Source organism: Trichosurus vulpecula, chromosome 3, assembly GCF_011100635.1.
Source record: "Trichosurus vulpecula isolate mTriVul1 chromosome 3, mTriVul1.pri, whole genome shotgun sequence".
Taxonomy (NCBI): Eukaryota; Metazoa; Chordata; class Mammalia; order Diprotodontia; family Phalangeridae; genus Trichosurus; species Trichosurus vulpecula.
In genome coordinates, this window is record NC_050575.1 from 312,392,615 (window position 1) to 312,415,808 (window position 23,194).

A 23,194-nucleotide genomic window follows, 5' to 3' on the forward strand; every position below is an offset into this window, starting at 1 on the left:
TTGGCCCTTTGATTGAATCCAAACTTTGCATAACAAATCCTTTTATTAGTAAAGACCACAAAAGCCGTTCAAATTCATTCCAGGATTTGCAAAGATAAAGAAAACCCTTCGAGAAAACATGCTAAGGTATCCACCCCAGAACTGTACAAGTCAGCTAGAAGTCCAGAGTTCAGAGCGGGGCCCACAGTGAAGTCAGAGCCAACACAGCACAGGCAAACTAGCCAGAGGCCTCCACCCTAGGTGAGAGATACTAATCTCAAGGCAGCAAGAACAGTGGGCTTCCATCAGAAAGGCAGTTGTCAGAATGAATGACATGCACCCTGGAAGCTGCTGAGGTACAGGCCAGTGCTGAATGTAGCAATGCACAGACAAGGAAACCCCAGGGCTCTACAGCATTCTGTTGTAAAGAGACCCTGAAGATCCAGTGTCCGGGTTTGGTGGTAACATTTCAAGAGGGCATGAGCAAAATAAGCATGCCCAGATGCATGAGACTAGGATGGCAAAAGGACTGAAAGTCATGACATTAAGTGGATCCACTCAAGAAAATGGGATTAAGTTAATGACTACTTAGGGGAACATGAGAACTGTCTAGTTGAGGGCCTATCATGTGAAAGAAGGATTACGCTTGCTCTGCTTGTTCCCCAAACAATAAAACTATTAGGAATGGAAGTTGGAGAACTTTAGGAGTCTCTGACAGAGGTAACAACAGAAATTGCTGCTCAACAACTCTGTGATAAGTATATGGAAGGAGATCAATGCATGCTTCCCAAGGATCCCAACCAGTTATGGTGGAGATACAGTAAAATCAAGTCCAGGAGAGATTTCCTGTAGATGGCAAGGTCCTCCATGTTCTCCTGCTTTCAGATGATGTTGTACTTATTGTGTATAACCAAGATATTGCAGAGACTCTGGAAGCCTCAAATGACTATGGCCCAGCTATCCATTGAGATGAACAAAGTATACTGCAGATTTCCACATGCATTTGGATGGATACCCTATAATGCTTGTCCAAGAGTATAGATCCAGAACGGAGAGTAGAGGTACAATAACCTGGGCCCAGAGTTGAAAAGGAGGGCAGGCTGGTTTGCATTAAGGCCATTTACAAAGTTCTTTTACTGTCCCCAAGCTTCCCATGAAAGCAGGGGCTCATCTTCCCAATACTAACATTTTACTGGTGCTGCTCATGAAACATCTTTGCCTCTGAAAGATTAAAGATGAGCATCAAACAGAAGGAAATACTGGCCATGAATAAGCTACCCCATGTAGCAAATAACGTGCTCTGAAGAAAAAGGATGCCATCAAAGAATTCTAAGATAGGAAAACAGTCTGCTTGTTTAGTAAAAAGTGAAATTTGACAGGTGACAGCTAAAGTATTCTGTTAGCATCGTCCATGAAGTAAAGTCAACCTTCTGTAGAAAATTTTTGAGGAAAATGTGGATAAAAATTGCAAGAATGGATGGATACGATCTTCATCAGTGAACGGAACTTCAGAATTAAAGAGAGCACATAACCATCTGAATGAAAAGTCTCATCACTAAGTCTTCAAGCAGATGTATAAAAGGTCATTTGACTTTTTGAAGTGTATGTGCATGTATAACTGCTGTTAGACTACAGGTCCCTTTTAACTCACTGAATTCATTGAAACTCACATTTCTCTGTACCAAAATAATAGTGATTTTGAAGTTCTGTTGGATATATATCAGAAAAAAAAACACAAAAATAAAATGAATTACTTTTCATATTTACATTTTATTTTTTGCTGTACACGGTGAAAATCTTATGTATGCTTCACATTTTCCATGAGTTATCTGAACATTATACAAATATATACAGAAGTATTCACATTTAATTTTACTGTGTACATCTTTATTATTGAAGCAGCTGACTGCACACAATGTGAACAGTACTCACATGATGTAAAGTATAATTTCACTTGGTACATATTCTGCATTGTAAATTAAGAAGTTAATGATACACTGTGTTCTTCAATTTTAGGTTAGTCCAAATATTTTAGTGGTAACAAACTTGTGCTCTAAAAGATTATTTTGATGAAACCTTTTTCAATACGGAAAGTCATTGTTTCACTTAAGTAAACGCCAAATTACATTTTCATAATTGTTTATAAAATGAGCCATTTTCCACAATACGTTGATCTAACTGCTTACAAGAGAACTAAAATTATTGGCCTTAATGTTAATATCAAACTGGACACTGAAGTCCTCAATGGCTGATTTTTTTTTTAAAGTCCAAACTGAAAAGGCGAGTCTCACCACAGAGACTTGACTATTAAGCCAACTTGACAAAAGGCGCTGAAATCATTCCAGAGTTTTAATGCTCATGACAATTCAGGTGCTTTTTTTCATTTGATTCACTCTGCTGTAGATTTCCTTCTACAAAGAAATAAACATAACAAGATAGAATGTGTTTTTTTTTTAACTGGGGAGAGGGAAGGGGGTAATAAAACAAGAAATTCCATGCCTGCAAAATGAACATCTTTGGAAATCACTGGTATAAAATCTGTTTTGTTTTTTTTTTAGGTAGAAAAAAGTAACCTTCATGACCATTTTAAATCTAAATGCAGTGCAATACAAACCTCAAACATTAAAAATGGCTTTCTAAATTAGGTATGATACAAAATTCCTAAACCAAACACCGAAATACAACATAATCTTTGAAACTAGTATGAGAGGAAGGGATGTCTTTTTGTCTTTCTTTGTATCCCCAGTGCTTAGCGGTGTCTGGCATATAGATACTTAATAAAATGCCCAATTTGACTAGTAGCTACATACTGGATTTTCTCTCACAAGTACATTCCACACTAGTAGCAGTATTTACAATTTCAGGTTTGACTGACAATTAAAATCAGCCTTAAAACAATAAAATGATTTGGTTTTCCCAACTATTTTTCCTCCAGCCTCATTACAGTAGTAGGTGAGTACACTGATTTGGAGAAGGAAGGATGGTGATTATGACAGTGGAAAAAATCTGTAGGTCCTACTGACCATGTCTTTGTGGCTTCAATTAATACCCATCTATGGGGCAGCTAGGTAGCACAGTGGACAGAGTGCCAAGCCTGGAGTCAGAAGGACCTGAGATCAAATCCTGCCTCAGACACATACTAGCTGTGTGACCCTGGGCAAGTTACTTAACCCTGTCTGCCTCAGTTTCCTCATCTGTGAAATGACCTGGAGAAGGAAATGACAAACCAGTCCAGTATCTTTGCAAAGAAAACCCCAAATGATGTCAAGCAAGAATTGGACATGACTGAAAAACAAGTGAATAACAGCAACATGGATGATGTGGTAGCGGACAAAATATAGCTAACCCAGAGGGTAAAAGTAAAATGACATATTTAAGTGGTTCATTTAATAAAGCTATTTACTTTACTTACTGAAAGGAAACTAACGTTTTAATAAGCCTGATAGCTTTCTCCACATGAAGACAGTTTTTAAAAAGCATTTACGAAGAAGATACAGGAAAGACCAAAGTACAACTTCCTCCCAAACTGAGAAGTGCACTCTTTTATACACCCTCAAACCTGACAAAAATGGATTCAAACTTAAGTGAAGCACTTTTGTATGATAAATTGAAATTGATTTTTGAAAAAGTTTGCCAGACAGAAAATAATTCACAAACATCCAAACTTTTCTTACTTGCCAATGCCAAAAAAAAAAAAAATTTCAGGAAAATTTAACCAGAAAGCTGGTAAGGGATTATGACTTTTTTGCAAGAACACAAATGGTTTCTTAAAAGTTATTGGAAGGAACTAAATGTAACATTTTTTTCATAGCAGCTTTCATTAGAAGAACTGAAACATATCAGATTTCTTCACAAAGGTAGTAATAAAGCAGTAATATTTAGTCTAAGTTTATTCGACAAGTCAGTAGCATGAATTGCTCCTTTGGAACACAATTTTATGATTCATTGAAATCTATAAAAATGTGTATTTAGGGTAAATGAAAATGTTGGGCTTTTCTGTAGACAAAATCTTTTGAGCAATATTATTTTTTAAAACTATTTTGGTAACTATGAAAATAATTGGTTTCTTATGAAGTGTCATGTATTGTACTCATTTGAAGATATTATTCTTGAGGAATCCATAGGCTTCACCTGACAACAAAAAGGTTGAGAGCCCTTGTCCTACCTCGCTTTGTCTTGCTCAGATTCAAAGAATCATAGACCTAGAACTGAAAGGTTCATCAGGTGTTCTAGTTCAACTTTTTCATTTTACAGCTAAGGAAACTGAGGCCAAGAAAAGTGTCTTGCCCACAGTCAAAGAGGTAGCATATGATACAGCCAGGTCAGGATTAAAAGTATGGTCTCTCAATTCCAAATTTGGTCCTCTTTCCACTGTACCATGCTGATCCAGTCAGAAGGGAGAAAAGAAAAAATATCACTTCATACATGTTGTGATCTTTTAGTGTTTTCAAAGTTAGGATATGCTATTTATTTTGAGCCTCTAATGAAGCAGGCAGGGCGGGCAGGTATTATTATACTCCTCTTATAGAAGAACAAACAAATTTCAAATGATCTATTTGAATTAGTAAAGTTACATAGCTAATTGGGAGAATCCAGGGGTTGCAAGTCCTAATCAGATACTCTTTTTGTTGCACCTAAGACGCCTCACAAAGTAATCGATCCAAAAACAGAAGGGAAGGCTTCTGAGAGTTTCGTTTAAAACTACCTCAGAATTTTCCGACCTTTTCAAATTTTACCCACTAAGAAAGAGCAGACAAGAAGGAAAACATCTAGAGTGAAATCATTTCTTCCACTTAAAAAAAGTATCTTCCCATAACAACACATTTCCAATTGTACAAAAGCAGCCAATGAACAAAATAGGGTTAAGATATAAAATTCCATTGTGCTTTCCGTATAACTTTTTCAAAATATCTCTTCTAAATTGCAGCACACTCATAATACTTTCATTGCATAGATCAAAAGGACGTTGAATTTTACTTTCCAGTGAAGCAAAAATATTTCTTCATGGCCTAGTACTTTTTTTTAAAACATTTATTTAAAAGATTATGATACATACTCATAAAATTTTGGCTAAATTTTACTTTACTGAGCTCTGAAATTACTTTTTAATTCCAAATTCCCCCACAATCTCTTTATATTTACCTTGATCAGGATGAACTGTAGACTTACTTTCAGATAAAGTAGTGCTCATTTCTTCAAATGTTTTGTTAGTTACGTTATCTTGTTCTACTTCACACAAATAAACATCAATAGGTCCCTTTGTGCTCTTTATATGTACTGTTATACAGTCCTATAAAAAGAAACATAGAATATAAACATGAATAGGAAAAATCTATTAACCATATTTGTTTCAATCTTCCTCAAAGTTTAAATTTATACCTTATTTTATCATTAAATAATTGTGAGAAAAGTTCAATGGAGATTGAAAAGTAATTAGATATAATCAACTAGTCAGGTTACCAAAGTGGTCAGGCACATGGTACTGAGGTTTGGAGCCAAAGTACAAAAATTCAATTACTTAAAATTCTGTTTCTCTCTATTTGAGTCTTTTACTAGAACTTAATGAATCTAATAAACAGTACCCAAGAGCCTAACATTTTATCAATCAGGAAAGAATGGGAAGATTAGTCTAAGCTGTATGACCACAAAGCACAGACTCTACTATAAGTCTAATATTTTCCAATTATAAGGTATGCTCCATAGGGACTACCTCTCTGATATCTGAACAAGAATCTTGAAGGAAAAAAATCTACCAAGTCTTAACTGCTTGGATAGATTTGTAATACCCCATAATTGAAGGACTTTAAGGAAAATATGAGCATTTATTTTAATGTCAAGCACCTAGGTCATCAAATAATGTTACATAATGAGTCACATAGGATCATAAATTTAGAACTGCCAAGGACCTTAGAAGATATCCAGTCCCAGCTCTTCCCCATCTTTTTATAGATGAGGAAACTGAGGCCTGATAGGTTAAGTGACCTTCCCAAGGTCCCACAGATGGCTAGCAGAACTTTAATTTTGAACTCGTTCCCTCAGTCCCAAAAACCCATGTTCTTTCCACTATACCACACTGCATTTCCTGAAGGTTATTTAAAATGCTGCCTCAGTTGAAAATAATCTGTTTTTCTCAATTGTGAATCAAGCAAGCACAGTCCTCATTACAAGGCAGGTTAACCTTCCATTTTTTTTTTCCCATGCAGGTTGATCACACCCCCACAAACACATATTTTGTTGGTCTACTCTTAAAGAGTTCAGAGGACGTCACAAAACATCCACATGAGAAATATGGCTCTCGTACATTAATAAAATGGTAATGTCACATACATGAAAAGCAACATGTTGACAGTTGGAATTGAAACCCCTACCTGGTTCTCTGGGGATGTCTGTTAGGCCCGGTCTAGACAACACAGATGGCATTCCTCCCTCCCGCGCTGCCCTTCACTGTGTTCACAACACAAAGTGAGTTGCAGTGAGATGCAGCATAGCAGAGGATCTCACATCCTAATTTTCTGTCCTATTTCTAAGTTCTCCCATTACTAGAAGGCATGTCTAAGGCTATTTCATGTTTCATTTTACCAGCTGCATCTTGGTGTTAACTTAGGCACACCTTCCCTAAGAGCTCATTCAGACTGACTCTCATTTTGAACTCAGCACAGTGCTGTGTACCCAGGAGGGGTCTGAGATGCCTGTATGAACCAGGAGAGTCAAGAGAAGACACTATACATAGCTCTTCAGTGCTTGTTTTCTTTGCTCTCTTTCCAGGCCTTTTCCATGGAAGTCTTTATATTGTTTTTATTAATATCTTATAAAATTGAAATGGGAATGCTAAAAAATTACCGTATATTTTGGTAGTCCAAGGGCTACATTGATTTCTGCAAAAAGTTAAAAAAAAAACCCAACAACCCCAGAAGAAGGGTTGAGCTTATCATCTTTGGAGGATTAAGGAGAAGACATGGACAAGGATCACACAGGATGAGGTGTGAATGGAATATGATTTGTACTGGCAGAGGGAGTACCCAAATCAATAAGATCATAGATCCAAAGTACTGTATATTTCAGATGCCTCCTGTAATTGTAAAGACTACAATTTTAGCGCAAGGTTCCTCTTGACAAGCAAGAAAGCTGAAATATCTAATACAATGCTATTACCATTCTAGATACTACAAAAGAGGATCCAACAAATTCTACCAAAAGGCATCACTGTTACTTATAAAATTTATTTAATAAGTTCAGAATGAAGGCAATGGTGTTAAATAAAGTTTAAAAGAGAAAAGTATGATAAGACTTCTTTCTATAAAATAGACTTTTTTAAAATGAAATTTATAAACAAATTCATTTAAAATACTACCTACTTCTTTAGGAGTTGGCACTTCCAATTTGGTTTCTTCTGGAGCCTTGACTGCAATAACAATCTGTTCATGGAAAGCTTGAATACTATGGATGTCTTGATAGGTCACATATGCTAATGTACAAATCAGTCAAGGAATCTCTAAAATAAGGAACATACTTCATGGCTGAAGAGCAATTAAGAGGTCACCAGTGATAAACACGTCATAATGCAAATCTAGGCAGTTCTTAACTTAAGAGAGTTAAATAGCCTAGAGTGAAAAAAGTGGAGGTTTTGGCCAAAGGAATAAACTACTCACAGATTTTCCTCCAATGTCAATTTTCAATATTTATTTACTTTAGCTCCATATTTCTACTAATACAAATTACACTAAAATATTTGGCTGGTTAATAATGAACACAAAACATTTAGAAATTAAGATTGAAACACATAAGGGGAAAACAGTATTTTAGCAAGGCTACCTAAAGTTTTCTACTTTAGGAAGGAATTGGTATGCAATGGAAAGATTATTGGATTTGAAGTGGGAGGATTATAGCTCTGGCACCTAAGTGTGACCTGAGACAAGTGACCTATAACTTCTTTGGACCAGTTTCTTTTCCACTATCAAATAGTTCAACAGAAACATATATGATTTTATTAGTGGAAGCAACATTTAAGAAGCTTCATTACCATCTAAGGATGCTACCTGTATTGTCATAGCCTATTAGAGTACGAAGGCCTTCAGAACAGGAGCTCTAACTTTTCAATGTGCATACTCAGCACTGAGTTCAGTGCTTCACACAATAGTAAGCACACATTCATCTAGAAACAAGAGTGCTTTGAAAAGGAATAATATGAAATAAGACAGAAATGGGTGGGAAGAAGATTATGATCCAGCAAAGGATACTGAAAAGAAAGAGTCAAAACATGTAGAAAATCAGAAGAGCAGTGTCATGCAACTCTGAAAGACTCATGATGGAAAATGCTATACATACCCAGAAAAAGAACTATGGAGCCTGAATGCAGATGGAGGCTTATTATTTGCTTTCTTTTTTTGTTTGTTTCTCCTTCCTCATGGTTTCTTCCATTGGTTCTAATTCTTCTTTACAACACAACTAATGTGAAAATGTTTAATATAAATGTTTATGTATAGCCTGTATCAGATTACACACTGTCTTGGGGAGGGGGGACAGGAAGGAGGGAAAGAAAATTTAGAACTCAAAATCTTATAGAAGTGAATGCTGAAAATCAATAATACACTAAAAAAAATTTTTTTAAAGACGAGCGTCATGGATCCAAAAGAAAAAGTATCCAGGAGAAAGAAGTATTTGACACCACCATGAACTGCAGAGGAGTCAGGCAGAATCCACTGAAAAGAAACCATTGCCTTGAGCACTTAACAGATCACTGGTAACTTTGAAGACAGTAGTTTTAATTGAAAGCTAACACCAAAAGACAGACTGTAAGGCTGAGAATTAAGTATGAGGCAAGGAAATGTAGATAAATCATTTCTACGAGGTTGGCTGTAAAAGATACAAGAGCTGGTCATATTTGTAGGCAGTAAAGATACGAATCAGTGTGTAAGGAGAGTGAAAAGAAGAGGAAGAGGTGTTTAGAAGAGCAGGCTTCCAGGGAAAATAGGAGAGGATAGAGATTAAGATAGAAGAGTAGAGGAAGGTGGGCCTGGTAAAGAGGAGAAACAGTACTGGTTATTCCACCCTAAAACACTGTCCTGACACTACTCACATTTTTTCATTTTACCTTGTTATTTTTCATTTTACTTTGATTTGTTGTCATTTCAGGCATATCTGACTCTTCATGATCTCATTTGGGGTTTTCTTAGCAAAGATACTGAGAGGTTTGTCATTTCTTTCTCCAGGTCATTTCACAGATGGAAACTGAGGCAGACAAGCTTAAGTAACTTGCCCAGGGTCATACAGCCAGTTAAGTTCCTGAGACCAAATCTGGATCAGGTCTCCTTGACTCCAGACCCAGTACTCTCTCTACTGAACAATCTCACTGACTGAAATCCCAGCACTAAATATTCGTTAGGGTAAAATTCAAATAAATGAAGAAGGATTGAGAGTTACCAGCGATACACACATCAGTATGAATTAGTTCAGACTACTTTTCTCCTCATACCTACTTCAGACTATTCTAGTTTAGTAAAAAGGAATTCTGAATGGGAGGGAGATGTCAGCAATGTGAAGCCCACTCTGTGTGTGTGGGGGGGGGGGGGGGGCGGCTAAGGAAAGCTAAAAAAAAGCACTGGGTAGTGCAGGACAATACTAAAACTGAGAAGAGAATCAGCAGGCCAAACTGCTGCACATTAACAATCAAACAAGAAATAACACTTTCTGTTATGTAATCAATGAATCAATTAATCAATATTTAAGTGAGCACCCTGTTTCAGGCACCGTGCTAGTGAGCACTAGGGATATAGGAGGCGGCAAAATAGTGCCTGCTCTCAAGAAATTTATAATCTAATGGGACAGACAACACACAAATATATACAAAACAAGCTACATACAGGATAAACAGGAGAAAATTAACAGAGGGAAGGCACTAGAGTTAAGAGGGGTTGGAAAAGGCTTCCTATAGAAGGTGTGATTTTAGTTAGGGCTTGAAGGAAGCCAGGGAAGTCAATGGTTTGAGCAGAGGAGGGAGGGCATTCCAGGCACAGGGAACAGCCAAAGAGAATAACAAGAGATAGAATGTCTTATTTGTGGAACAGCTAGAAGTCAGTGTCACTGGAATGAAGAATACTTGTCAGGGAGGGGAGTAAAATGTTAAGAAAACTGGAAAAATAGAAGGGAACTATATAATTATAAAGGGTTTTGAATGCCAAAGCATTTTGAATTCAGATCTTGAATACAACAGGGAACCATTGGAGTTTATTGAGTAGTGGAGTGACATAATCAGACCTGTACTTCAGGAAAATCACTTTGGCAGTTGAATGGAGGATGGACTAGAACAGGAGACTTGAGGCAGGCAGATCCAGCAGCAGGCTAATACAACAATCTGGCTTGAATTAATGATGGTCTGCATTAGAATGGTGGCAGTGCAATGCAACAAATTAGGAGAGAAGCAGAATATTAGGAAAAAATCTCTACAACCAGTGTCTCTGATAAAGCCTTATATCTAAAATATACAGGAAACTGAACCAGATTTATAGGAATACAAGTCATTCCCCAATTCCCAAAGGATATGAACAGTTTTCAAAGGAAGAAATGACAGAAATCTATAGTTATATGAAAAAATGTTCTAAATCACTATTGATTGGGGAAATGCAAATCAAAACAACTCTTAGGTATCACATCTCTCCTGTCATATTGGCTAACCTGACAAAACAGGAAAATGATGAATGCTGGAGAGGATGTGGGAAAATTCAAATAATGCTACATTGTTGGTAGAGCTGTGAAGTTCCAGTCACTTTGGAGAGCAATTGGGAATCACGCCCAAAGGGCTATAAAAATGTGCATACCCTTTGACCCAGCAATACCACTTCTAGGGCTATATCCCAAAGAGATCATACAAGTGGGAAATGGACCCATATGTACAAAAATATTTATAGCGGCTCTTTCTGTGGTGGCAAAGAATTGGAAATCAAGGGGATATCTGTATATGAATGCATATTGCACTACTGTGCAATAAGAAATGAGGAACAGACGGACTTCATTACAACCTAGAAAGTCTTATATGAACTGATGGTTAGTGAGGGGAGCAGAACTAGATCATTATACATGATTAGAGACACACGGTATTTGTGAGGACTAACTTTGATAGATTTGACTCCTCTCATTAATACAACGTTCAAAGACAGCTCCAAAAGACTCATGATGGAAAAAGCTATGCTCATCCAGAGAAACAGTTATGGAGTCTGAATACAGCCTGAGGCAAACTATTTGCTCTTTTTTTCTCCTTTTTTGGTTTTGTTTCTCCTTTCTCATGATTCATTCCATTGGTTGTAATTCTTCTTTACAACTGGACTATTATGTAAATAAGTTCAATGTGAAGGTAAATGTAGAGCCTACACTGGATTATATGCCATCTTGGGGTGAGGAGAGGGAAGGAAGGGAAAATTTGGAACCCAAAAACCTGTGGAACTCAATGTTGTAAACTAAAAATAAAAAAATAAATTTATAAAAAAAGAGAATGGTGGCCATGTCAGAGAAGGGAGCTTATATGAGAAATGTTTCAAAGGTGAAATCAACAGGCCTGATAACAGTTTGGATATGGGGGATGAGGTGTGGGTTGAGAGATAGTGGGGGAACCAGGATGACTCCTAAGTTGTGAGCCTGAGGGACTAGGAGGATGGTGTTGCCTTTAACAGAAACAGGCAAGATAAGAGGAGGGGAGGGTTTATGGAGAAAGATAATAAATTCCATTTTGGACACACCAAGTTTAAGATGTCTAATGGACATCAAGTTTGACACATCTGAAAGAAGGTAGAGATGTGAAATTGAAGGTCAGCAGAGAGTTTGAGGCAGTTTAAGTACATGTGAGCATTATCAGCATAAAGATGGCAATTAAGTCCATAGTAGCTGATAAGATCTCACAGTAAAGTAGTATAGTAAAGAGGAAGAAAAGGGCCTAAGACAGAACCCCAAGTTACATCATTGGTTAGAGGATGTGATCTGGAGGATCCAGCTAAGGATACAGAGGAAGACTCAAGATAGGTAGGAGGAAAACCTGGAGGAAGTACTGTATACTGAAAACCTAGAGAAAAATATCAGAGAAAGAGGGTTCAACAGTATAAGAGGTTGCAGAAAGGTAAAGGAGAACAACACAGTACTTTCCTCCTGAAATCAGTGATTGAGGTATAATTTGGCTGTATTGAGTTAAAACTGTGGGCTAGTTTTAAAACTTAGTACAATGTCTTGCACAGCTGCTATCTGACAAACGTTTGCTAAGTTGAATAGTCTGGAAATCTAATCACTATTTATGATATTCTTATAGGAAAATGTATTCCTAGTATTAAATAACTACTTTTAAAATTTTGGGTAGTATAACTTGTAAGCTGTGCGTTGCCTAAACAAAAAACTTTTATAACACTCTAGGATGAAAACATGCCACAATTTTAGTGCTAAAAATGAATGATGAAATAATCCTAATAGTAACCATCACTTTTAGATTTACTATTAGGATTATCAGTGGGAGATATCTCCCAGAGTCCCCACCAACCTGACTTGAGGCTATAAAGGCAATGTTGTAGTTTGTGTTAAGACTACAAATTTTCCTACATGTACTTCAATGGCTAAATGCTTGATTTTCCATCTAAAATAAGTCAGTAAGTCTTATTGCTAACAATAGTACTCAAATTAAATGGCTCCAGAGTAATTCTAATAGCTAATGATAAAGGATATCTTTCATTTTCTTTGTCACCTGTTAGTTCAAACAGCTGCTGAGCACAATCCTTAATTAACTCATCCAAAGCTTTTTCCATTGCTGTTAAATCAGCAAGTTCATCCCTTATCTTCTTTTGCTGCGGTATCTTTGATCCAATACCACCAAGATCAGATCCACTTAAAAAAAAAAAAGTATGAAAAAATAAAACACTTAAGAAGGTAACAAAGAATACTTCCAAATTAGATTACTGTTTCACTAACACTTTTACAATTTATCTTGTCCAAATTATGTTAATATCTTCAGTGTGTGTTATACTTACATGCAGTGATAGACATATAGCAACGAGTAATATTAAAATGATCATTTAACAAAAGAGTAAACAATCACTCACTTGTATCTCAGAAATTTTGACTATAAAAGGAATTTTTCTATTGATTCAAAATAAAAAGATATATTCCCATGGAAAAATCTCTCGGCAAAACAGGGACAGAAATTTTGGAGAGAAGTTTTAAACTTAAGTGACCAAAACCTGGAGACAAAATTTTAATATAGACCTAATTTGTAGAGTACAGCATAAGACTACTTCCTACTCCTTGCAAATTTTCCTATCTCATCAGTGAAAGGAAGAAAAAGCATTTAAGTGCCTATTACGTGCAAGCACTATGCTAAGCCTTCACAAATATTATCTCATTTGATCCTGGGAGACGGATAATATCATCTCCATTTTATAACTGAGGAAACTAAGGCAGACAGAGGTTAAGTAACTTGATTGGGGTCATAGATATTATATAGTTTCTAAGATCATATTTGAATTTGGGTTTTCCAGACTCCAGGCTCAGTGCTCTATCTGCTGTGCTAATCAGCTTCAGATATAAACCTAAATTATTTAAAATGTCATGATATGACTTCAAACGCACAATTGATATATTGCTCACTTTCTCAATAGGGAACAAGTTGGAAGAGAGAGAATTTGAAACCCAAAGTTCTTTTTTTACAATCAGTGTTAGTGAATAATGAATAAATTAAAGCCTGAATTTTTTTAAGGTCATGATAGATTTCTGTTTTAATAATAAAATGTTGATAAGTTATTCAGGTAATAAACTGTTGATTTTGGGGGGGAAGGTAAGTATTAAAGAGGCTCTATTATATTTCTGTATTTCTATCCTATATTACTTTTTTATAGCCAAACTCCTGGAAAAAGCCACCTGTACTTGTTGCCTCCACCTCACCTCTCAACCCCTTAAAATCTGGCTTCTGACTCCACTATTGAAACTGTTCTAACCAAGGCTACCAATGATCTCTTATTTGACAAGACTAATGGCTTTTTCTGAATCCCCAACTTTGACCTTTCTGCAGCATGACATCGACCATCTGTTTATCCTGCCAGGCTTCTCAGCCTTCTTTGCTGGATAATTATAACCTGTTACATTTAAGTGTACCCAAAGGCTTTGTGGTAGGCCCTCCTCTCTTTCCCCTATAAATGCTTGATCTCTGGGATTTAAACTCCATTTATCTTACTGATTTATTATTTCCCCTATCTCTAGCCTACTGAATATCTTCTCCAAAGTATCCAACTGCTTTTGAATCCTTAACTAATTCTTCCTTATTAATTAGGAATCAAATAAAAAGATTTAACTGTACTATGATGATTTAAAGGAGAATCATGATGAAAAGCTTGAATCAACTCACATCCACTGAATATGATTCTTAGATCTTTTCTGAATGAGGTCGATTCCATCTAATACATTGGTGATGTCATATACTCTTCGTTTCCGTACTCCCAATGTTGTTGCAACTTCATTTAAATCAAGAACTCCACCAGGAGCAGATTTGATAAGCTCCATAAATTTACGAGTTAAATAAACCAAAGATACATCATAACGAGGTTTTGACCCCTTTAGTGCTTCTGAAAAAATAGAACACGATTTTTAGTAATAAGCCTTATAAAACATTTATGCACATTCTTTACCATTCAGAAAAATATTTTTTTCTATCACTATATTTAATCAAAGAAAAAGGCATTCTATATACCCAGTCCTACATATCAATCATTGAGCCTGAGACAAGTAGAACAAAACAGCCAACTGACATTAAAGACACCTCAAATATTGCTGGGGAGTGAGGTATAGGGAATGGTATGGAATCCTGGCCAGATCATTGGTAGTTTACCATTTTAACTTTTAAGTCTTGCTAAGTTCTAAATTTAATTGTTTCTACCACGCTAAGAGACTATTTGTAAATTCTAGCTCTTGACTTAAAAGCTCCAGTCACCCACCCTAGTAATAGCTATAAACACCTCACCAATGCAAGCAGCAAACCCTCTAGAATTTAGTATATGAGGAATTTTTATAGTTGAAAAATTCCCACCCTGAAGACAGCTTGGTGATGAGCCAGGCCTTGGACAATGAACATATGGCGTACACTATCTTAAAGTGGTAGCTCTTTTGAGGGTATGTTGGGTTACATGGCCACTGAAGTTCTTTTCTAACTCTAAAATTCTGTGAAGTGAAATTATTAGAATCTCACACTTGCACTGTATTTCAATGTTCTACTAAGCCAAATACCTTTAATATATCTTGAGTAGATGTTTTTAAATAATTTAGTTGTCATTCTGATCAAAGGTGGAATGATTTTTCCCCCTTTCATGTATCCTAAGCACCATACTTTAAATGGTAATACTGCAAAACCACTCTTCCGAGTTCTTTTTACAGTCATAAGCACCATGCATCATATGTTGAGATTAATTCCAGTGGCTGGAAAAGCTGTAATTCTACCATTGTAGGATGAATTGCTAGAGTCCCCAAATTAATGGAGATGAGCTCTAAATTTGAAAAGATCTATAGTGGTGAATGGTTAGGATTTTTAAGCTCATTACTTCTAAGCTGACAGTAGACAATAGAGTTCAAATATACTACCCAAACTAGAAGTTCTAGTTTAACAAGTGTTTATTAAAATATACACTGGGTTATAACATTTATGATGCCTAAACACATCAAATTACACAAAATTTATCAAGGAAAAAAAAAAACAGTAGCCACTCATGCCACTCCCCCCCAACCTAAGGAAGTTACTTTTCTGTCTCACGTGAAATCTATCATTCTCATCTTTGTTCCTTTATGTTGCTGTATATTTCAAAAAGGGTAAGGAACTGAAACTGATGTTCGATCTCCTGTAGCATTCATATCACCTTCAACTAGTAGCAGAGGCTGAGAAAGGAGGATGGAATCAAGAAAGTAGGAAGACACGGGGTTGTCTTGTTTGTTATCTGAAGGCAACCCTGCTGACAACTTCATTTCTTGGGAGTTTCTATGCAGCTGAATTTTTTAAATACCATAGGATTTTAATACAAAACCCCAATTTTCAGAAATGCTACATGGCTTGAAGTCATGGAACATCACAATCTCCAAAGAAATAAAAATCATGGGTGACCCTAGGTAGGCTGCATGATATTACCAATAATGATTTCTGTGCAAGAAATTGCATAAAACATAGCATTCTATGAATATAGAATATAGCAAAGGAGGCAGATATTGCAAAAGCCAGGGATGAGACAAACAACCCAAATGCTACACTGTTTATCCATGGAAACTTAAAAGGCCGACAGGAAGGTCTCTAGGCCATAGCCTCCAAAGACTAGAGGATTTGTGGGAGGGAATGAACAAGAATCCAACAGGATGAGAAGACATGGATAGGTTGAGATCAACAGTGCTGGGGCATGTACTACATTAACAAGATTGTGTACATGTTGGAAAAATTTTAAGTGTAAATGTTCGGGGTTTTCCATAGAGGAGAAATGCAAGCAAATGCAAGCATTTCTGTAAACACGCTTTATTTATGTACTTACATAAATAAGAGACAGTATAGCCTAGTAGAAAGAGTTCCATGCTTTAGTCAGGGAAGCTGGGTTTGAATACCAGCCACTTACTCTCACTTACTCTCTTCATCTGTGAAATGATGGGATAAGACTAGATAACCCTTTAACATCTCTCCTGTATTTCTATAATCCTAGAAAGCCTCTAAAACACAGGAGGACAAATTTTTAAAATCCTCCTAATTGAAACAACATCCAGTGCCTTAAGTGTTCTTGCTAGTATTCTGTTTTGTGAGTATAGAAAAAGTATGTCTATTACACTGTAGGTAGAACCAATCACTTTTTTGGTGTTGGAAGGGATCTTAGAATCACCTAGTGTAACTTCCTACCAACAGCCTTATTCACATTTTTAAGAATCCCAATACACAGTTTAAATCTGTGAAAATCAAATGATAACATTTAAACAAAACTACTCAATGTTTAACTTACTTCTCATGGCCATGTATTGTACATTCTCTTCTAAATTAATCTTTATTTTTGATGGCTAGGGGAAAAAAGATAACTGTTAAATTACTTGTAACCAACAATTTGTTAAAAAAAATTCAATATAATTTCTCTATGTATTTTGAGGTTTTTCCTGAGGCAATAATTCAAGTAAGACTGGGGGGGTGGGGCTCACTAGCCCACCTACACAGTATCAATCTTTAAATGCAAAACTACTCCTTCATGCAGCCTTCAGAAATATGCCCATACCCAGCCGTGCTGTGGCACAAACAAGAGCGGTGCAAAAAAGCATGGGAAAATGAGACATAGATAACTAAAATAAGCTTCAAAACAAAATGTGAATATTCAATAGGAGTCACTAGAGAGGAAGCGAAATGGAAAGCAATAGAAGCTAGTAATATCTAGTTCTTACAAAGGACTATATTTTATCACAAAGTATGATTACAACAAAAAAATGTGAATTAGAAAAATTTCCCAGTCATTAACTGACTGTCCAATTACTTCAAGCAATAGTGGAGAAAACCATCCAAAACAAACTATTTGGAACAGTCCCTTGAATTCATTTTAAACATTATTTTAATGTATTTTCAACTAATTCTCAAAACAGGTATGAGAATCATTTTTTTTTTAATTCTATCAAGAGATCATAGAACTAGATGTCCCTCAGACATCTTGTTTGCACCTGGACTCAAGTGGCACTCATTTTGGACTTCTTGGCTTCTCTACCAAGCCCCCAATAAATTCATCATCAAATGCCATTATCTTAAAAGATTCAATCAGCCTTATTTCTCACTCACCATCAGTAAGTACCCTCTTCTCCTCTGACTGGAGGGTAGAGCAATACATTCTTCCATTTAAGGAAAAAAGACAGACACAGCCTTTTTTCTCACGATGCAACAACACTCCTTTTGGACTTCTTTGACTTCTCTACTATGCCCTAAAGCCTGAGTACCTCTTTCCCTCTCACTCTCATATCAGCTTTCTTTTCTGTGGTCTTTCCCTATTACACTGGATGCTCCTGGAAGGCAAGGACTATCTCCCCCCACTCCCCATCATTTGTATCCCCAGCCTTAAGCACATAGTAGGTGCTTAATAAATGTGCTAGGTGGCACAGTGAGTAGAGCACCGGCCCCGGAGTCAGGAGGACCTGAGCTCAAATCCGGCCTCAGACACTTGACAAATGTACTAGCTGTGTGACCTTGGGCAAGTCACTTAACCCCAATTGCCCTGCCCCCCACAAAAAAAACTTAAAAAAAACCCACCAAAATAAATGTTTACTGAGTGACTAAATGTTGAAGAGACCTTAGAGACCATCTAGTGCAACCTACCAGGGCTGAGGAGGTCAAGTGACTTGTCCAGTCATATATGTAATAAACATCAGAGGTAGGATTTAAAGCTGGATCCTCTGACTTTGGAGCAACTTCTTTTTCTCTTCCACCATGATATGACTGGCCCAAAGAAACAAACAGCCTACAGTCACATAGAAGCAACAAGCGAGCTACTTTTGGTCCCATCCCCCACAGACCCCCCCCTCATAATTACAAAAAATTAATTTTTTTTAAATCAAGAGCAAAGACATAAAAATTAACTTATAACTGAAGTTTTCTTCTCTGGGTTCTGTTTGAGATAAAGTAAGTTTACTGATAAAGGCTAAACCATGGCTTCAGGCTCATCCTTGGGCTCTTTTCTGTTCCTCCCCCACGACATCCAATCCGTAGACAAGTCTTAAAACAAATCCATTCCCGGAATACCTCTCCAAATCTTTTTCTACACAAGGTGATCTTAGTCATGGACTACATGGCAATATAGGGAATCCTATGGACCTTTCTCGAAATAGTGTTTTTAAATGCATAAAATAAATAGGATTATGAAGGAAGCTAATTAAAGTGAAATAGTTAGAAAAAACTACAGTTCACATTACACTGCCCCCCCCTTTAAGAATCTACCCTACACTGACACCATCTTAGTTCAAACATTCTTTTCACTTTAACTATTACAGCTTCCTAGTCTCCCCAGCTCCACATTTCTCCCCATCAATCCAAAGGGGGGAAGAGGGAGGGAGAGGGAATATCCCCCTAAGACAGAGGGATCAAACACTTGGGCACTGTCAGCATGTTGTTGTTTATCCATGTCCGGCTCTTTGTGATCCCATGGACCCATAACTGTCCATGGAGTTTTCTTGACAAAGATACTGGAGTGATTTGCTATTTCCTTCTCCAGTGGATTAAGACAGAGGCTAAGAAACTTGCCCAGGGTCACATATTATTAAGTGTCTGAGGTCGAATTTGAACTCAAGACTTCCCGACTCCATGCCCAGTATTTTATCCACTGAGCCATCTAGCTGTCTCTTGTCAGCAAAGCACTACCAAGCATGTCCCAGAACTGGGTTAAAATGTAACTATGAAATATTTGACAACATAAAAATAGAATAAAACATAAATAATATTAATGTGGTATTCTAAGTCAATAAATAGCCTGCGGGAACTCTCTGTATGGTTTAAAAGGCTCTATCTCTATTTTAGTTTGACACCCCTGCTGTAAGGGACAGAACTGACCATGTCACTCATTCTCCTAATCAAAAAACCGTCAAAAGATCTCCACAGAAAGTCCTCAGCCTGACATTTAAAGCTCTCATATACCACCTTTCCAACCCTCTTTTCATACTACTCCCCCCCACAAACTCTAGGTTGCAACTAAACAGAATTACTAGCCCAGTTCCTAAAATTGCCATCTCCCGACTGTGTACTATCTAACCATGCTTGAATGTATCTTTTCCTCACCTTGCCTTTGCATCCCGTATCACCTTCTCTAGGAAACCTTTCCAGCTATTTAGCACTCTCCTTTCTTCATTTAAAAACATCTGTGTACATGCTGTATGTCCCCAGCAGGCTATAAATGCCTTGAGGGCAGGGAGAGTATTTGTAATATTTATATTTTGTGTCAAACATTTACTGAATTAAAATATCAAAAACATAACTATTATATATAATTTATTAGGTGCTAGAGGAACTATATAATTTTGACAGGACCGTGATTTCCTTGCTGTAGATAACTCCCAGTAAGAAAACACCTTGTACCACTAGAGATTACCAACTTGCTTTTGTAAACTTAGTCTCAGAGTTGTTTTTGGGCACTGAGTGGTTAAATGAGTTAGTTACCCAAGTTCATACCTGAAAATACTGAGAAGTTAAATTTCATGACAAGAATTCCATCATATAAATTCTATTACAGTAAAAACATCAGCTCCCTGAAACATTCCATCAGTCCTTCTAGAAAGGACTGAGGTGGAAGGCTAATACAATAGAAAAATCATTGGATTTGGAAACAGAGAACTTTTATGATCTTGTCCTACTAGCAAAGGACTTTCCTTATATGAGCTTCAGTTTTCTCTTCTGTAAACTGATGTTACTGCATTAGATTACAGCTAATGTGTGTTTCAGGGCCAAACTATATGATGCAGACAATAATTACTACCACTTCAGATTTATATAGTACCTTTAATATTTACAAAGAACTGTTCTCTCAAGAACCCCTGTGAAATAAGTATTCAAGTATTATCACTATTTTTAACTGAGGCAGACTGTAGAAACAAAGGTTAAGCCCATGGTCATATGGCTATCTAGTGGCAAAGCCACTACAACCGAAGGCATACAGAAGCCTCCAGATACTAGACTATTACCTCCTTTCTATCTTAAATACCTAACCCACTAATCATCCCAAACATACACTTGTTAAGAGACAAAAAATCCAAACAGGAAGGCCTAATGAAATTGTAACATGGCACAGTGAAAAAAATCATTGGTCTGAAATTAAAACTTTATGCATGAAAAATGCTTATTGCCCAAACTATAGTCACAACTATCGTATCTAACACCAACTATAACCAAAGTAGTTGCCAGTTCATTGAGCTGACAGAGCTGTATAGATGTATGGAACCAGAATGGAATAGGAATAATGTAGAACTGTAATTGGGAATGTCTGTTATAAGTCTTAGCAAACAATAAAAACTTATTTACAAATTGCTTTCCTGACGTTTCAAAGTAGGTAGTGCAAATATTACCGCCCTCATTTTAGAGATGAAAAAGAGAGGCTCAGAGACCATGTGATTATTTTCCTCCACTTAATGTAAGCTCCTGGAGAATTGGAATTGTTTCTTTTTTTAATACTTGGATCTTGAGCATTTAAAACAGTGGTGATTAATAAATGCTTAAGAACTGCTGAGTCCCACACCAGAATTTTAAGTGCCCCTTAATTCCAAGGCCACTGAAACCGAGTTTGAGTTTCAGCCCTGCCATTAAATTAATCAAGTACTAATAATAGATAACATTTATACATAGCCCTTTAAGGTTTGCAAAACACTCTACAAACATCCCATTTTATCCTCACAATCCTTCGAGGTACTACTTTTTTTTTCCTTTTAAATTTATTTAACATATTTAGTTTTCAGCATTGATTTTCACAAGAGTTGGAATTACAAATTTTTTCCCCATTTCTACCCTCCCCCCACTCCAAGATGGCTTATATTCTGGTTGCCCTGTTCCCCAGTCAGCCCTCCCTTCTGTCACCCCACTCCCGTCCCATCCCCTTTTCCCTTCCTTTCTTGTAGGGCAAGATAAATTTTTATGCCCCATTGCCTGTGTATCTTATTTTCTAGTTGCATGCAAAAAATGCAAAAACTTTTTTTTTTTTTTGTTTTCGAACATCTGTTTTTGAGAGGGCTTCTGTGCAAAATAGCGTTCAACGCCCTGGAGGATACAAAGTAGAAACCAAAAATCAATCACGTATTTATCAAGCACCTCTTACTTCAGAACACTTTGCTAATAGCTGGCAACACAAGTACCAAGAATGAAACAATCCCTAACGAGCTTATATTCTAAGGGGAAAGACAAGCACGTGTGAAGACACAGTTAACAAACACGGCAAAAACATAAAGTTTACAAACTATATGCAAAGTTAGTAAACACGAATATATACAAAGTAGTTAAATCCAAGGCAGTTTGGGAGGTAGGGCGCCAGCAGTTGAAGGGATCGGGAAGAGAGCTTAAGGTCAACGGGACGTACAACATGTAAACAAGTGTGCAGAGGCACCTGGGTGGCACAGTGATGAACCCGGGGCGAGGCGGCCCTGAGTTCAAACTCTCCAACTTGGGGCCCTTATCGGTAAAAGTGGGATAACAGCACTTTACTTCCCAGGGTTATTTTAAGGAGGATCAAGCGACAGTAAGTAGAAAGCGACTTGCAAACTTTAAAGCTGCTATGTAGACATGAGCTTTATTAAACCACAAGATGTTAATCGGACAAACAAGAGAAAGACATAGTACGTGACGAGAGCCAGGAGCAAATCGCTCCCCGCCCCCTTCCATTTCAGTTTCCCAGTTAAACGAAATTTCCCAATAAAACGAAGAAGCAGGATTAGACAGCTCGCAAAGTCTAAAGGCCGAAAGGAGGCCATCGAGCAACCCCCAGGACCCTCCCGACACCCTCCCCTCCAATGTGGGGTGGTGGGAGTTAAGGCCAGAGGCGGGCCTCCCTTTCCAGGCCTCCCGTGGAGGCGGGTAGGAAAAGAGTAAGGTCGAAGCTGACGCCTCCGAGACAAAGCGGCCGCCCCCCACTCCCCGCGCTCACCAGCAGGGTGTCCATGTGGACCGGTAGTCGGGGGAGTCGGCTCATGGACTCCAGCTTCCTCTGCCGGGCCTCGGCGTCCGCATCCCCGGCTGCGGTCTCCAGGACTCCAGACATCATCCCCCGCAGGCTAAGTGGAGCGGCTAATCGTCCCCCTCCTCCCGGCTGGGCTCTGGGGGGCACCCCCCCAGCCTAGCCCGGCTTAAGCCGGAGCCACTCCCCGCTCCCTCTCGAGGCGCCTGTCCAGCTCTCCCACCAGCTTCCCTGGGACTTGGATAAAGCAAGCCGCAGGTGGTGTCGGGAGTCGACGCGTGCGCAGTGAGCCGCACCCAGGACTGCGCATGTACGCTCCAGGGCTGGTGCAAAAGCCCGGAGTCCCGAAGTCCATGGGAGGGACTCCAGGATAAGGAAGCGACTGGGCGAGAGAGGGGAAAGAAATAGGCGGGAAATAAACTGCAGGAGACGTGGAATTTCGGAACTATAAGAGATCTAGTCCGAGATTATTGTTTAACTGATACTGAAACACAGCAAAGCGAGGTTGGAATAGATTGCCTCCAAAACCCTGTGATTGAACGTGGATGGAACTCTAGAACTGAGTT

At 37.7% G+C, this 23,194-nt stretch overlaps 1 protein-coding gene across 3 annotated transcripts; it reads right to left on the reverse strand.

Moving 5' to 3' along the window:
• Nucleotides 1-1,729: 1,729 nt before the first annotated feature.
• Nucleotides 1,730-22,860, reverse strand: LOC118844525 (transcription factor E2F6-like). Of its 3 annotated transcripts, none has more exons than XM_036752431.1 (7): nt 22,599-22,860; nt 16,959-17,013; nt 14,348-14,564; nt 12,676-12,834; nt 7,335-7,449; nt 5,149-5,269; nt 1,730-2,390 (listed from the first exon to the last, which is right to left on the reverse strand). In XM_036752431.1, the coding sequence occupies exons 1-7, from the start codon at nt 22,713-22,715 to the stop codon at nt 2,329-2,331; spliced, it is 846 nt and encodes a 281-aa protein (XP_036608326.1). In that variant the 5' UTR covers nt 22,716-22,860; the 3' UTR covers nt 1,730-2,328. The 3 variants fall into 3 exon arrangements, with proteins under 3 accessions (XP_036608326.1, XP_036608325.1, XP_036608327.1); XM_036752430.1 differs by having other exon boundaries at nt 5,122-5,269; XM_036752432.1 differs by lacking the exon at nt 16,959-17,013 and having other exon boundaries at nt 5,122-5,269; nt 22,599-22,724.
• Between the last annotated feature and the right edge of the window lie 334 nt (nt 22,861-23,194).

What these genes read in the sequence shown, in the direction of transcription:
- LOC118844525 (XM_036752430.1), bottom strand. Translation starts at nt 22,715, where the DNA reads ATGATGTCTGGAGTCCTGGAGACCGCAGCCGGGGATGCGGACGCCGAG. An exon ending in ACAATACATGGCCATGAGAA is followed by an intron (nt 14,565 to 16,958) that starts GTAAGTTAAACA and finishes CTATTTTTTCAG; the next exon opens with AAGCACTAAAGGGGTCAAAA. An exon ending in GGTGACAAAGAAAATGAAAG is followed by an intron (nt 7,450 to 12,675) that starts ATATCCTTTATC and finishes ACTGATTTGTAC; the next exon opens with ATTAGCATATGTGACCTATC.